At 40.3% G+C, this 17,127-nt stretch overlaps 1 protein-coding gene across 4 annotated transcripts; it reads right to left on the bottom strand.

Annotated features, from left to right (window-relative positions):
• Positions 1-1,037: 1,037 nt before the first annotated feature.
• On the bottom strand, positions 1,038-16,359 carry LOC101486563 (F-box/LRR-repeat protein 3). 4 transcript variants are annotated; one of them, XM_004543354.4, is made up of 6 exons: positions 16,017-16,359; positions 7,317-7,521; positions 5,334-5,498; positions 5,102-5,224; positions 4,357-4,528; positions 1,038-4,139 (listed from the first exon to the last, which is right to left on the bottom strand). In XM_004543354.4, the coding sequence occupies exons 2-6, from the start codon at positions 7,518-7,520 to the stop codon at positions 3,499-3,501; spliced, it is 1,305 nt and encodes a 434-aa protein (XP_004543411.1). In that variant the 5' UTR covers position 7,521; positions 16,017-16,359; the 3' UTR covers positions 1,038-3,498. The 4 variants fall into 4 exon arrangements, with proteins under 4 accessions (XP_004543411.1, XP_004543410.1, XP_076739950.1 ...); XM_004543353.4 differs by having other exon boundaries at positions 16,053-16,359; XM_076883835.1 differs by lacking the exon at positions 16,017-16,359 and adding an exon at positions 15,508-16,005.
• Positions 16,360-17,127: the final 768 nt, after the last annotated feature.

Genomic DNA, 17,127 nt, shown 5'->3' with positions numbered 1-17,127 from the left:
TAGAGGACAAAGGATAGAGAGAAAAGACTTAAAGAGGGCTAAATATGGATTAAAGAGAATCCAGTAACAGTCTGCTCCTAATTAATACATTACACTCAGGGTATCCTTAACAACACTGCATTTCATTGCTCTCAGAGAGTTATGATAGCATCTTATGAAATCTATACTCACATTTCTCTCTGATTTTGTAGCACAACAGCAACATTTTTTCTAACTTTAAAATAGGCGTATAGAATAGATACCTGCTCGGATATGTGTGCTTGTATTATCTCTCCTAATGCATTTAATATACACATAAACCAACAGCTTAGTGAAATGTCTTCTAGTATATTTTACTGTACATAGCAACCATTTGCACATCATAAAAATGGACTTTTTCATATTATTTTTGCTTGTTTTATTTATACACTGTCTTTTTCTTCCTCATTTGGTCTCATATGGGCAGCACAGTGGCACAGTGGTTAGCACTGTTGCCGCACAGCAACAAGGTCCTGAGTTCAATTCCACCTTCAGGCCGGGGTCTTTCTGTGTGGAGTTTGCATGTTCTCCCCGTGTTTGTGTGGGTGCCCTCCGGGTACTCCGGCTTCCTCCCACCCACCAAAGACATGCAGCTTGTGGGGATGGGTAAATTGGATAATCCAAATTGCCACTAGGTGTGAATGGTTGTCTGCCTGCCTCTCGCCCTACGACAGCTGAGATCGGCTCCAGCGCCCCCCCGCGACTCTGAATAAGGATAAGTGGAAGCGAATGGATGGATGTTCTCATATATCTCTAATGCCTTTTTTTTTTTTTTTCTTACTGAGCTTTGTGCTGCTGTAACTTGTGAATTTCTCCAGTATGGGGATTAATAAAGTCTATATCTATCCAAATACCTCACTGAACTCTGAATATGATCTTGAAACAGTTCAAAGAACTTAAATCCATGTGAACCGAAGCACATCATTGTCTTTATAGTACAATTTTTTTTTTTTTTTTTTAAAGATTTTTACTGGAATGCTTCATCTCTTTGGGAAAAGAACGAGACATTACTCTCCAAAAATCTTCTCAATACAATGCAGCTTTATTTAGATTAAATATAAACAACATGTTGTTCTCTATACAACTGCAGCCCTTACTCGGCCAATTTTCTGATGCTACGATAATCATGTGCAAGCACAACACAAATGTGGTTAATATTAACCAACAGACGGCATATTTACATTTGTATAGATACACCATAAACTGTACTGTGCGCTAGTAAAGGATAAAGTCCACTGCCAGGCGTGGCAGCTTCGCAGAAACAGAAAACTTGCAAGTAAGATGTTACAGGGCCTGTTACAGGGTAGAATATCAATATAAAGGAGTGGCTCTTCTATTAACATTTGCCCAAAAAATAAAAAGTAAAAAAACAAAAAAAAAAACATAAGGTGAAATATGAACCTCATAAACTCGGAACATAATGACTGACAGTCTAAAAGGTGTCCAACTTAAATCAGCTTTCAGCCCACTGCAAGAAAAACAATAGAGAAAGATAAATATTTCAAGCTTACACATTCATGAAAACACTCGGCTACATCAACATTCAGCTGCCATACTGTCCCGTCTGCAGGGCTGCACGATTTCAAATATCATCTACAACCACCCGCTTCATTTCTGAAAGTCCACTGTGTCTGCGACAGGCTGAACAACACAGCCCTAACGTTACAACGGTGCGCACATCAATCAAATAACCTTTGAAATTCTGAATTTGATTCCCAATTAGTTACAATTTTCCTGAATCACTCTAATATTTCTTCAAGTTAGAAATAGAAGCATAATCAGTGACTGTGCTGTATCGAGGGTTTTGGTTTCCCAGGATGATTTCTGTGTGTCAGTTAACAAAAAAAAAAAAAAAAAATCCACTTTAGGATCTTATAATCTCAATGTTTGTAAGAAACGAACCTTGTAAAATCAAGTTAACTACAAAAGGTGGCTCAGAGTTATTAGACTGGAGAACCGCTGCTAAATCCTGTGACCATTTAGCTCCAAAACTGTTCCATTTCCTTCCCTAATGCTACTCTCGGGACCTTCATTAGGGTAAAAGTGCATCGAAAGGAATCATTAAATGTACAGATATATGATTAGAATTTCTCTCTTACATTTGTTTTTAAATATAACAGATTTTATATTTACAATTACAGGAACGTGGGTGCAGGCAATGCAGAAAATAAATTATCGTACATTACGCATGCACGCACATATATGTTTATATATACACATATTTATACAGTATATGAAGACAAACGCGATCATGGCCAAAGCGACCAAAGAAAACTGCCTCCACAATTTGCTGTCCAAAATCAAACACAAGGCAGAAACATGAGGTTCAAAAGCACATTCAAATAAAACTGAAGTCGTGACACAGTGATGGATGGAGCAGACAAAACAAGGAAGTACTGTCTGTGCCGCTGCCTCCCTCCTTGTAGTATCACATGATCAGCAACCACAATCTATAACAAGCTGTCGCCTCACTGTGAAATAAAAAAATCACTCATTCTTGTACAGTCACAACTTATTACTGCAGCTGTAAAGAAACAAACAAAAATATATCAGAAAAGCTTCTATAACATTAATTTGGGTGGCTTTGAATGAGTACTAAGATACATTAGCTTATAATGGTGATCATCCCCTTCTAAGACTAAACTGCCTGGCTTCAAAGACACTGGGTTCAGTGTGGTGATGATAATCTCTTTTTAAAATCTGCATGTTAACTCGCTTAAGTGAAATTAAGCTCAGTGCTTTAAAGTTTCTGATTTATATTAAAAGGATTATATTTACAAGGCAAAAAGGAATCTTTGTTACATGCATCTTGTGTGTATGAAACTAATTAGGTGCATTTATGCTCGCCGGACCGGTGGTTCTGCACGGCAACTGTGACGTCGCAATAGCGCATCATTTAAAGCAGGATTTGCTGCAGGATTTTCCTGAATGATAGGTGTCACCACTGACGTAAAACATCCACATTCACTGTGGCACAGGAGAAAAAGTCTAAACCAGAAGCAAAACAATTGCAATGATAGAATTAAACAAGAGGTTTACTTCTGACACGAGTGCACTCCCAAACCAGCTGCTGCAGCAATGGCACGGACACCTGTGTGAAGCTACAAAAGTTTGTGGATTGACCAGAATGACGAATAAAAGGCGTGGATTGCCCGGTGGATGTGATGTCACTTTCGTCGTACATCACCGTTCGTGAGGGCAAAAACGGCGAGCATAAACGGGCCATTAGTTACCAGACATATTTGTTAATCCCCCTGGAAAAGTGACACTCCCAAACCCTCCTCAAACACTATATTTATCCAGTATTAAAGGGCTGAAGAAAACAACATACTAAATGTTACAAATTACGTAAATTATAATCTATAAATATACTCCTAAATACAAAAGTTATATACAGAACTTTGTAGCTGAAATCAATACATGTTAATAAAATAAAATCAGTTTTCTTCATGTTTGAAAGATGAGCCTTCTACCAGAGCTCTACCACGTAGGCATCATGTCTGGGAACCAGACGCGACCCAAATGCTTTGATACCTCCCAGTGGATATCATCCAACCCATAGCGATGATCTGGAACCAGTACTTCCTCCATGATGGATAGCTGCGTCAGTCTGTCTCCACACATCTTGACAAACTCCACGAAGGCGCTGCAGGACACTTCGCACTCTCCCAAGCCAATGGCAGACAGCTGCGTGCAGCGCTGGGCGATGCGGATCAGCTCCTCGTCCAGCGGTCGCAGCCCGTTGGCGCACACCACCAGCTCGACCAGACGCGGGCAGTTGAGGCCGACGCGCCCCAGCACGTCTTTGCTGACGGAGCGGCCGAAGTACAGATGCGTGACGGGGATTTCGTCGCGGAAGAAAGGGCCAAACTCATCCTCGTAGAGGTAGAAGTACATGACCAGATTAAATTTAGGCGAGTGACGCTTCATGGCGTCCCAGCTGCTCTTTTTGATGGTGTGAAACTGTTGGCCGGGATTTTCACTGACCACGTCAATGCGGAGGTGCTCGAGATGCACGTGCTTCTCCGAGGAGAGGGCGATGAGAAGTTCATCGCTCAGCAAATGGTAGTTGAGAGCCAGTTCTCTCAGGCCATGGCACTGATCAGCCACACACAGGATGCCTGGAAATACACGCCCAAAAAATAAATGCAGTGTTTACTGGCAACCTGTACAGCACGTCTATAAATCACACCCAAGCCCCTGAGAAACAAGGGAGAAACCTTACAATTTCAGCGATAACAGTTCTCAATCAATCAATCAAATTCTACACAATGACTAATTAGTCATTACTAATCATTAAGGCCCCTAATTTCTCTCATTTGTTCCATTTGTCAGTACCTGCAGGTGAAACGTGAGGGCAGCTGCTCATTTTGAGCAGTTTGAGCGTGTCGCTGTTATTGGCCACCAGGACTTTAAGAGACGGGTCATCCACAGGCGTGTCATCAATCTTCAGGGAGGACAGGGATTTAGAGTTGACGAAAACCACAGTCAGTGCTGAGATGAAGTGGGACTGTTGAACAGAGAAGAGAGAGAAACAATAAGCAAACATTTTATTTAAGAAATCTGCAGACAGATCTAGTAACAAGCATCTAATTCAACTACACATACACACTGAAACTTTCAGCTTTGTCTAGGAGCAGATGCACATTTGTGCAGGTAGTTGTAAAATAAAAGCTGCAAACAAAACAAGACCGCCGCACAGCAAATTACCATAATTCCACAGAGTTTCTTTTACATTGTATGCATCTGTGGGATCTGTCTTCTGAGATAAAGTGTCAAAGAAAACAGGGGCTGAGTACAAGATTTTGGAGATATCAACTTGTAGACCTTCCCACAGGCACTTGACTTTAATCAGACCAGCTTCCTTTCAGGCATTAATCAAAGGAGCTCTAAAGCGGTGGATTTTCAGATCTCTGCGGTGCGTTACAATTCAGAGACGCTCATGTCTGAGTGCTTCAGTGGTTCTCAAATCTTCTCAGTCATGCCTCATTTCTAAGGCTCTGCAAAAGTCCACCTTGTGGTGTCACGTCTGTTTTCTTTTACTTGAAAATGCACACGATGTAACCCTGTTGCTGAGGCTGACCTTAGGCATCTCCATGAAGCTGGGCCTGGCTGTGGAGATGAGCCCCAGAGTTTTCAAAGAACAATTCACCAGCTGAGAGAGGATGTCGCACGCTGCTTCTGCAGACTCTCTGCTGCTGTCCACCTGGCAGCACACAGAGAAAATGGCACTGTGAGTTGGGCAGCACATAAAAATCCACTTCGCTTCATCACTGAACTGCTGTAACCTCAAACTGCCCCCCTCTCTTTCGTACCTTGAAGCTGACATACTGCAGGTGGTCCGAATGCCTCTTGATGATCTGTTTGATGAGGTCTGGGTGTGTGGCCTTCAGGTAGGAGCTGGCTGGCTGGTTCAACTCAAACTCAAAGCATCGCCACAGTTCTGGCATGTGAAAGGCCTCGTTCCAGCCTCGGCATACCTGCAGCAACAACACAAACTTTTCAATTTTTCATGCTGAAGACAAAAATACTTCTTTTTTTTCATCCTCAGGCAAGAGGACAAAATGTGACTCAGAGAAGAGAAACCAATAATTAATCTTAGAGGTGTCACCCTGGCACAAATGTCGAGGATATGACTTGTTGAAACAGGAAAACAGCAACACTATACATCTGCTTGCTTACTGTTTAAACTCCTGCTGAGTTACGTAATCATAATGCTCAGAAGTTATTTGGAAAAATAGGAAAATAAATACCACTAATATTTTGTAGCAGTAGGTAGCATCTGTTTGACATGGCACAGTAAACTGGTAAATAAGTATTTAATATTAATAATGATTTTTTTTAAAAATACTTGACTCCGAGCCAACAGTATAAATAAAGCAATAAAGAACCTTCAAACATGCTGCATTGCATCAACTTCCTTAGCCAACTGGGTGTGAAAGGAAATTAAGAAGTGTCAAAATCCTCACTGCCTGTTTCATGGGTGTAAATATATACATAACACATAAATAAAATATTTCTTATGCGTTTCTGCTGCTGGGTGCCCTCTGCAGGATTGTGACTAATTAGTTTTTCTTTTTTTTTTTTTGGGGGGGGTGGGGGGGGGGGGGGGGGGGGGGGGGGGAGAGACTACCCGGCTTAAAGTCACGAGACAGTGGAGAGGTGAAGTGTGGCCAAAAGAGATCACTCAATTTTGGTGTCTAACTACTTTTCTTTTTTAACTGCAAAGCCTTAGCCTTAGAGAGAATCTCCCACCTCGAAGTTGCAGGATCCAACTCAAACGTGTGCAGCTGGTTCCTTGTTCTGCTCTATTAAAATGGTTTGAGCTGGAAAATGACTCTAATCAGACCTCGAAGCACCAGAAAACTGACTGGCTTCTCTTCATTGGCTCCCTGTTAAATTCACAATCAAATTTAAAATCCTTTTCCTTACATACGAGGTCTTGAATAATTTTAAAGACCTGTTCTTGTGATTTGATATAAAAATTGAACTGAACTGCAGCACGATGAAGTCAGACTACCCTGAGGTGAGATCTACTGGTGAGACAGTTGATTACTTTATATTGCTTTTTTAAAATTTTGTACATAAATTAAATTGTGCTCATGAACAGTATGACTTTATAATACTCCAATGCATCTGGTCTCAGTCCACTGAAACAGCCGTACTGTAGCTTAACAAACAAGTGGATTGGGGAAGTTCTTTGTCTGCAACAGCAAAGCTGTCAAACATTCAAATATTATATGCTTTTGCATTTTCCATTATGTTTACCACTTAGATGCTCATGCTGCATTTTATTTGTGCAGAAAAACTGAAAACATTTTGTTGATCTCCCTCATGAATGAGTAACCTTCCATTAACGTGTTAACAGCAAAATGCTGCAACTTTAAAAAAGAGATAAACTGGCAGCAGTTCGAATTGAGGCAGTGCTTTGAAACATGACCCCATACCCACAAACTAACAGAACCCTGCTTTACCTTCTTAGTTTAGCCAAATGAAGACCTCTCTCATTATATGAACAAATACAGCATGTATCACAATCAAAGTCAAGCTGAAGCACCCACTTATGGCCTTTAAGGCTCATAATCCTCCATCAGATAAACTCAGCAACCATTAGGTATAATAATGCCAATGTAGCGTGTAAGTAAAGCAATACAAACGAGGCTTACACATGAGTATGAGAGGGGGAAAAAATGTGACTGTGCTGTTCTAGTTCTTACAACTAATAAATACTGCCCCCTGCTACATATTGTAAACTAAGAGCAGCTATAAATGCTGCTTTATTATTATTATACAGGTACCTGGGAGGCAAAAGCCCTATCCAGTAGAGGCAGGTACTGGAAGACGTGGAGCAGGATCTCCTGTGGCAGACACTCCCAGCGGACTTCCTCATCCTCCAAATCTTTCTCCCTCCTCTGCTTGCGGGACCGTTTAAGAGTCTTCTGACACCCACCGCTGGTTCCACCTCCATCCTCCTGCTCGTTCCCTTGGAGACCTCGTTTCATCCTGGGTGAAAAGATGAGGGTTTAAAATCCAGACAGATGAGCTGAGTTTTTCTGCTCGCCGTTGTGCATGTTATCCCAGTTGTTTTTATTTTTGCAGCCCATATATGGAAGCCTGACACATGACCCTAAAGCCACAAATATTTTTATTGGGTAATCTGGTTAATTATATATAGATTTGCTTATTTTGGGTCATGAACTAGTAAAAACAAAAACAAAAATCATTTCACAGCAACATATATAGCTGTTGTGATAAATATGTGAATCTTATGTACCCATTTAAAAATTGACCAGATGACAAAACTACCAGTGCCTATAGATTATCAATGAAAACCAGGAGGAGTGCTTCTCCTTTCTAAATTTAGACTCCAAGCAGGATCACAATCCCCCATGGTTAGGTCAATAACTTGGTGTATTTGACTGAATTCAGCTAGTTAAAAATCAGCAGTTGATTAAACAAGACTATCTAGAACATATGAGCACAAAGGTTTCTACAGTACAGTTCTACAGAGGGGCTGATGGCGCGATATGGCAGCCTCGCTTCTGTCAGTCTGCCCCAGGGCAGCTGTGGCTACAACCGTAGCTTGCCTCCACCAGTGTGAATGCGAGAGTGAATGAATAGTGGAATTGTAAAGCGCTTTGGGTGCCTTGAAAAGCGCTATATATATTATTATTATTATTATTCTTCAATAATTATTTGTGCAAAACTCTTGAGTTACCCCTTGTTTCTTTATATTTTGCTTAAAATGAGCTCAACTTCCTTGTATTTTCTTAAGTGCGTTTGAATAATAGTTATCCAGGCTTTAAGAAGGCCTTTTGCAGTTCTTTTCTGGACATTGGTTGCTTTTTCATTCATTCATTTTCAGTCCATTGTACTTTAATGTGCCTTTCTCTTATTTTTGAAAACATTTCTCTTGTTTGCCATTTATTCATGCCGTTTACCATTTATATTTTATTCCTGCACAGTTGGTGGGGAGCACCCATAATCTTGCTGCACATGCACAGTGATAATAAAGAGCTATTCTGTTCTATTCCTTCTAGCTGACCATTTTAAGAGGAATGTTTTTGCTTGTTTGTTTGTTTAGACCTAACACTGACCATTCAAGCATAAAAAGGCACCTAAATTAACAGTGTTGTGTCAACACATAACAGACAACTTAGCAAAGAACCAGTTTTACATTGTATCTTGGGCACTTCATTTCTAGTAGCCTGTAAGAAAGACACAATTTGTTTCCAATGTACTGTATTTAGCTCAATATGTGAAAAATGCTTAAGATAGCATCATCTGCTAACCATAAAAAATTTATTTTTGCACCAAGGTGACTTCCAAAGTACTATTAGACAACAACTTCTAATATCTCAGTATGGTGTGCAGAGTGTCCTCAAAAGGTTTGAGAAAACTGGACAAAAAAAAATTTCTCTAACGTTCACTGAAGCTCAGCAATGGTCTCATAGGAAGGGTGGCTGAGAAGAAGCCATTGTTAAGGAAGGGAAATGTGGAGAAAAGACTGAAGTGTCCCAAATGATACAAGAACTGGTCTGTGGATATACGTGAATATATCCAGATATTACACGAAAGCTGTTCAGGCTGTGTTGAATAACAAAGGTGGTCATACTAAATATCGATTTTTAAGCTTGTTAGAACTGTACAAACTATTTTGCGTTTTACACTGTATTTCCCTGTATGTTTGCACATGTTTACATACAAATGCAAAGTTATATATAAATACATATAAAATCTAAATAATCAAAACGTTTGCATACTGCTGCAGATGCAAAAAATAAAAAACTGGCCTTTAGAAAAAAAAAGCATGAAAACAGAAATAATATTGCATTTTTATATCACGGAATATATAAAGGAAGTATATTTAGCTGTCATTCTTGTCAAAACTAGAGATGACACGATACCACTTTTTTATGTCCGATACCGATATCATAAATTTGGATATCTGCCGATACCGATATGAATCCGATATAGTGTTTTTTAATCAACAAAGCTGTTTTTTAAATATCTTGCTGCATTTTGTATAAGTTCATACTCAAGTTTAAAACAACAACTACACTAAAGCTATTCTGTTATACCTGTATGCAAAAAAAAATATTTCATAGTTCAGCAATACTGATCAATCTAATAAACTTAAACCTACACCATCCTCCCTATTCTGGTATTTTAAAGAGTACTTAGCATAAATATTAAGCAACCTAACTAATAGGGTTCCAACTCCCAGCAACAACAAAAATAAATAAATAAAAAATAGGGAACCACCCCTCACGCTCCACCTCATGATGCTTAATCGACGTAATCAACCTTAATTTGATGCAGTGTGAAAAAAAATGCACAGAAATCAATTATTTTTCAAGAAATATTAAATAGATTCAACATCTTTCTTCAACAAAATTGCAGACTGCACAGATGGTACCTTCCCAAAGGAAAAAGTACTATAGCTTACTAGGGTATATATATTAGACTTAATAGTCACTATATACAGTAATGGACTTCTATTCATTTTGCATCAAATTAAAACTTTGGGTGTCAGATAATTATTTATTAAAAGCTTGACATTTTAAATGAGAATAAGAAAGAAAAGTATGTCTTTGTGCCCCCTTTTCCCTGTTAATGCCCTATCGGCCCCCCTGGCTAAACTTTGCTAGATCCGCCCCTGCACAGTTACCAGCGTCAGCTATGTAGAAAAAGATCCTGGAGTAGAAAGTAATATTAAATAAATTCTAACAACAGCTTATCAAGCTTAAACGTGCTGCTGTTGTTTATCCGCTGGTTTCCTCTTTCTGGTGCAAAGTGGGCCAAAAGCAAACTAGAGACACGGACTCGCGACAGAAAAGCCGATCAGCTGATCATTAAGCAGTTTCATGATTGAAGTAGCAGCAAGAAGAGGCAGTCGCTTGTTAAGCTTAATGCAGGAATGCTTTACAAACATTCAGAGATGGACTTACACACTTGCTTTACTTCTCTCGGGATAACTTTGTCGGAGATGAAATGCCGGGTTGCTAGCGAAGCTCCAAATGCTATCCAGACCACCGACCGGTCCTGCATGCCACAGCCGCTCTATCACGTGATGCATACTGCTCCGACGTGCTAACGTTCTGAGGTGAGTTACGGCGTGTCGCAAGTTTTGTGAGCTGCTTTCGTGATATTTAATGGATCGGATTACATTTTTTATTTTTCTCCGATATCCGATCCAGTAATTTAGGTCAGTATCGGACCGATACCGATACGTAATATCGGATCGGTCCATCTCTAGTCAAAACATAACGGTTTTCCAATTTCATAGTACTATTTTACTATGTATGACTGCGCAATGACAATAAAGAGTTATCTTAATTCCAGAAAAAATAAAACTAACAGCTAAATTAATGAAAACTAATGCTGAACATGTTTAATGAATAAAAGGGACACGAAAAAAAGCAAACCAAAACTAAATCGAAAAGAATTTTTTTTAAAAAACTTCAAAGAACGTCACAAAAGCATATTTACTCTGCTGTCCACTAAAGTGTGTGTGTGTGTACCAGAGGTGTGGACTCGAGTCACATGACTTGGACTCGAGTCAGACTCGAGTCATTAATTTTATGACTTTAGACTTGACTTGAAAAAATGTTCTAAGACTTGTGACTTGACTTGGACTTTTACACCAATGACTTGGGACTTGAATTGGACTTGAACCGGTTTACTTGAAAAGACTTGATATTTTACCCCAAATATAAAATTTAACATCCATATTATATAGAGATTGAAAATGTGATGTCATTCACGGGTAGAACCGCAAAGGATTCTGGGAACTCGTGGCAAGCGGTACTAGCGCACACAGGCTTTCAATTGAAATCAGTTATACAGCGATAAAAAGAAACACAAAAATGTCAAGAAGCTGTTGTATTATTAACTGCAATAGCCGGTCGCATGACAGCCACGGGAAGCCGACGGGTAAAGAGATCGGTTGTTATCGGATTACGTCGTTGAAGAGAAATTGTTCGAGCCATGTTTCCGAAGTAACAAAGACGCGACGGATGGCCTGGATTGCAGCCATTCAAAGATCAAATATAACGTCCCAGAACACTCCAGCTCACAGGTTAGTCTGCTCCAAGCATTTACACGAAGGCAGTGTTTTTTAGTAGTTAATGCGTCATTTTCATAACATAATTGGTGATGTAGGTTACAAGCAAGTCTGGCGCTGAACAGAAATTGTCGCGCTATGCTCCTTTGTTTATTGTGCATAAATAGTGAATTGTCCTGACACAATATTGCGTTTCGCTTCTGTTATTATGGTACACTGACAAAAACATATACTTTTATTCACTGGATAAAACTGGTTTTTTGTATCACTAATTGCCCAGTACGATTACAGCATACAATATTGTTGTCACTGCTACATTTCTGTAACGCGTACCAGAAATTATTTCCACTACTAATTAATTATTGTTGAGCTCAAAGGTCCTATTAATAAACGGTTAATGAATGTGTATTTATGACGACAATTTGTGAGACTGGTAAACTTATGATACGTACGATGGTCTTTCGTTCTACACGGTGCATTTCAAGGTCCTGTACCCATCCGGCGGTAAACTGTACCTGGGCTTGTTGCAGTGACCAGGGCCCTATTTCAGAAAGCCGGTTTAGTGCAAACTCTGAGTAAGTATACGCTGAGTTAATGAAAACTCTGGGTTTTCGGTTTCACAAAGCGAGTTTAGATTAATTCTGAGTGAGTTACTATGACGACACACTCCGTGAAGCTAACCTGCCCCCTAGCAGGTTTACTTCAACTAACCCTGACTTTCTCCGCCTCTTTGTCGGAAACCTGACTGTAGGAAGTGTCAGACATGGCGTGCCCCTTCCTTGAAGAGCCAGTAGATGTTGAAGCCCAAATTCTCCGCAGAGCTCTCCGCCGGGAGAGAGTGATTAGAGCGCGTTTGGACATTTTATCATTTCCTGATGATTTCCTGTGTGAACGTTACCGTTTTTCAGCACAATCTATAATTTATTTGAATAACATCCTCAGGCCTAATATTGCTCATGTGACACATCGCGGACATTCTCTCAGTTCTGTACATATTATTTGTATTGCACTTCGGTTTTTTGCAAACGGGAGCTTTCTGTATAATAGGCCTATTGGTGATGCTGAGCACGTTCCCAAGGCAGTCAGGAATGTTACAGTTGCACTGAAACGTCTCCTGTACTCGTTTGTGGTGTTCCCCGGTCATAGACCCACAAGATTTATCAAAGAGGGATGCCACAAAATTGCAGGTAGCAGGATGAACAAAACTTAATCCATGATGTGGTGATACTTGAACTACTACTTAAATTTTACATTTATTCTCACGGTTCCCAGGCGTGATTGGCTGTATCCGGTTGTTCAGTCTGACGTCACTAGCCGTGTCTGGGTCTAAACTCCGCTGCAGCTCCATATATCAAACGATCACTATGGCATTACTGAGAGTTGAAAAACTGTCTAAAGTCTTTCATCTTTAATAAAATGATCAGCGTTCTGCTCTACCAGGTGTAACAATTGAGTTTAACATCCAGGCATCCATGAAAACGGAATTTATGACATTTAACGGAGTTAGAAGTTAGCAGGGAGTTAGCTCGCTAGCTTCTATCTAAATACAATATAGCGTGTCCTGACTGCGGGGTTTTGGAAACAAATTAAAACGTACAGCTCTGCTATCACTTCCAACATAAATGAAGACAGAAAACTAAACAGCAGTGACGTTTGTAGGGTTACTGAAGTTGGGCTAGCTGGTATATAATGATGTGCTACGTGACCGCTAGCGACACAGCTATGTTAGCATAATATAAACAAGCTAACTTTTTTTCCACTCGATAAAAGTTACCGTGAGTGTTCTCAGTGGTCAGGAACAAATGTAATCGCATGGCAGGATGCTGTAAAAGGACCAAACTTCAGCCAGGAGAACAACTGAGATAATCCATCCACAATACGAGGTTAGTCATTCATATACTGCTGCATGGGCTGTGCTGTAGTTACTTCCTAAGGTTTTAAAAACTGAGCTTCAATAAATGATTAGCGGTAATAAAAGCCGAGGGAGGTCAACAGTGATCACTGACTGTTTTAGGAGCTTTTTGAGATCAAATAGAAGAAAATACATAACATTAAACATGTTAACAACACAAAAGCCATATTAAACGCAGACTACTTTAGACCCGGAAGTAGGATTCGTCGCGTCATCACTGAACAACCGGATTGATGGCACTCACATTCCAATCATTGCTCCTTCAGTAAATGAAGGAGACTATGTGAACAGGACGTCTTTCCACAGCATTAATGTACAGGTACATAGTTCCCTGTAGCATTTCAAACTAACAAATTATTTCATTATAGTAATGGATGCTAATTTGTGTTCTCTGCACTGTGAAGATCATATGTGATGCTGCCAACATTATCACAAATGTGGAAGCCAAGTGGCCAGGCTCTGTGAGTGGTGGTGGTGGAGGACCCCCACCTGTTTTTCGGGCCTCCGCTTTTTTTCTAGTGGCCATAATGGGTCACATTTGAGCATACAGAGTAAGCAAATATGTACTTGTAATGTGCTCAGATAATTTCAATAAGTGCTTACAGAGGGGAAATTAATGTAGCCTCTAACTGCAATTGATTTACATCGGACAAACAGACCAAGCACTATGGCTCATAATACAATTACACCTTACCTGTTTGGACTATATTTTTATATTTCATTTTTACTTGCTGCCAGGAACGTTGGGGGCCTGTTGGGTTGCACCTGCGCTCAAATCGCATCACAAAATAAAATGTATAAAATACAAAATAAAATATAATAAAATAACGTGTTAAATGGGTGGAAATCCCTAGATCAATGTTTAAATTAACACTCATGCATTGACTCTGTCGGCTATGTTTTGCCATGCATGCTCCCTTTCTTTTGCAGCTGAGGCTGTGTTACTTTTTTTCTGCAAAATTTGCATGTTATCAGCATATGCTGCCATCAGAATTTCGGCCTCAAGCGCTGTAAAATACATTGACCGCGCCTTCTTTCCCTCCGTCTCCATGGTGACTCGCTTAATCTGTGCTCCACTGATCAGGGCTTTATGTATCCTCGTGCGCGCGCTTAACTTGGGGTTAAAGCAACTCCGCATTAATTGAACTACTTGTTATCAGCCTTTCTGAAACCGAATATTCCGAGTTGGACAGTTCGGGGTTACTCAACCCTGAGTATCGTTTTTCACTCTGAGTTTTCTAAACCGGCTTCCTGAAATAGGGCCCTGGAGTTACTAAACTTCATGAGTGTATGCACTCACTCCAAGAACCGTATGATTATAAATATGCATATAAATATGCTACGATGAGATAGCTGACTTCATCTAACTAGCAAATGTTGTCCAGGCTACGTTGGTGTTACAGTTTTTTTTAATGTGTATGATATTTTTGTCATGCGATTTTAAAGCTGGTCCTACAACCGCATCCAAGAATAACATGCAGCTTATCTCAGAACTGTCGGTGAAAATTATTCTTGGAGCTAGGTTTAATTGAGCTGCATTTTAAAGAGGTGCAATTTCACAATTTGTGTATATTTTCTAAGTTCACTATTTTGTCATGTGTTGAGAAAAACACAGATTTTAAAATTACATGGTCTAATATTTACATTTAGCATAACTGCAACATTATTTTTTCGTTTTGTTTTTTTTTTAAAGACTCGAAAGGACTTGAAATTCAAAGATCAGACTTGTGACTTGACTCAGACTTTTACACCAGTGACTTGAGACTCGACTCTGACTTGCCTGACATTACTTGAGACTTGACTTGAGACTTGAGGATAAAGACTTGAGACTTACTTGAGACTTGCAAAACAATGACTTGGTCCCACCTCTGGTGTGTACTCTGTTTTCTAATGATACATCTTTAGTTTTAACCTGTGGCTGCATGGATACTGGTTAACTAGTTGACTGGTTTTCTAAACAAAAACACTCGTGACGAGTTTCTTTAATCATTAACAATTTAAAACAGCTTACTGCCTCTATCGGCTTTCCCGTTCCCCCAGTATCGGTCGATTCTCACAGGTACGCGAGCACCAAGTTAGAAAGCAACGTGTTTATTTCCTGGAAGTCTGTCCTGACTACTGTGTGCACTGGACCATTCCGCGTGTTTTGCCTCACACACGCTGGTGATTAACTGCAAGAACAGCCTACGTGTTTCCTTCAGCGTTTCTTCTGCCCACCTGAAAATGAAAACAGTACAGATAGAGGACACGCCTCCCTCTGCTTCAACCACCAACACCGTGTGGTCAAGCTGCCTCAAAGTTAGCTTCTCCTCGCTGATACTGTCTTTTAATAAAAGCGCCTTTTCCCACGCATAAATGCCAAGCTGTGGACGCCGTTTAATGCCACCGCAATTTACAGCAACAACACACCCGTCAGGAGTTAGCTTAGCTCAGCCCAACTATACATCTTGGCAACTACTTAGCAAAGTCTACCCACTTAACATAAAACGGTGACTAAAAACAGCTCGATCAGACACTTACAGGTCTACGGTAGTTATTTATCTTCACCCTCCTCACCTGGTTATCACCTCCTCCGTGGGGCTGTTTATTTAGAGACGGTCACTCAACGTCAACCGGGACCGACACAAGAAAACTGCGTCCGAGCTGGCCGACCGATCAAACACATTGGACCATACGACAGCACGGTGTGTCGGGAGGTTAGCGAAAACTGCCGGGAAGCTGGTGAAATGAGGTTTTCAAAAGTGTGCTGGCTTTCCGAGCGCCTGACCTAGTTTCGCTTCTCAACTCTCAGCTTCGCTACTTTGCTTGTCAGCTAAAGATGGCGTTTGTGTTGTTGTGCGAAGCAGCCAGTGGGCTACAGTCGTTCCACGGTTACCGTGAACGGTCAGCAGGGGGAGCAGTTTCACCCTAAGATGTTTTCATACAGAGATATGGGGGTATTCAAATGAGAAGAAGAAGAAATTACATTTTTAAACAATAATATGAAATTGAATCCAAAGAGTGACATTTATGCTATGTCATTTAAATATCCTCATTAAAAATTAAAACATTTTACTTTCCAATAATAATGATACTAATAATAGTAATAAACCTAATTTATATACCACCTGAAAAATTGAGGTGTTGGAGACAAGAGCAATGAAACTCAGTAAAATCAAGGCAGAATGTATGTGTGTGAATGAGAGAGGCAGGTGTAATAGGGAAGCTGCAAGGAGTGAAGTTTAAATACCTGCGGTCAACCATCCAAAGTGCAGATAGAGCACAAGAGAGGTGGGGACAGGGTGGAGGGGGTGGAGACAAGCGTAACGGGTGATTTGTGACAGAAAGAAAGGAGTAAGAGTGAAAGCAAAGGATTAATTGCTATGACATGTGGTTCGGAGAGAGTAGTACAAGCAAAAAGAAGTCTGAGCTGGAGGTGGCAGAGTTGAAGATGCTTTTTGTTGGGAGTGACCAGGATGGATAAGAAATGAGAATATCAGACAGACAGCTCAGGTTGTTTGGACATGTGCAGAGCAGGGTTAGTGGATATATGGGACAAAGCTTGTTGAAGATAAGACTACCAAGCAGGAGGAAAAGAGCAAGACCAGAAAGAAAATTCATGGGTGTAGTGATGGTGTAGTGGTGGACATGC

Source organism: Maylandia zebra, linkage group LG1, assembly GCF_041146795.1.
Source record: "Maylandia zebra isolate NMK-2024a linkage group LG1, Mzebra_GT3a, whole genome shotgun sequence".
NCBI lineage: Eukaryota > Metazoa > Chordata > Actinopteri > Cichliformes > Cichlidae > Maylandia > Maylandia zebra.
The sequence above is the reverse complement of the archived record's forward strand: the minus strand, read 5'-3'. Positions and strand labels throughout refer to the sequence as shown.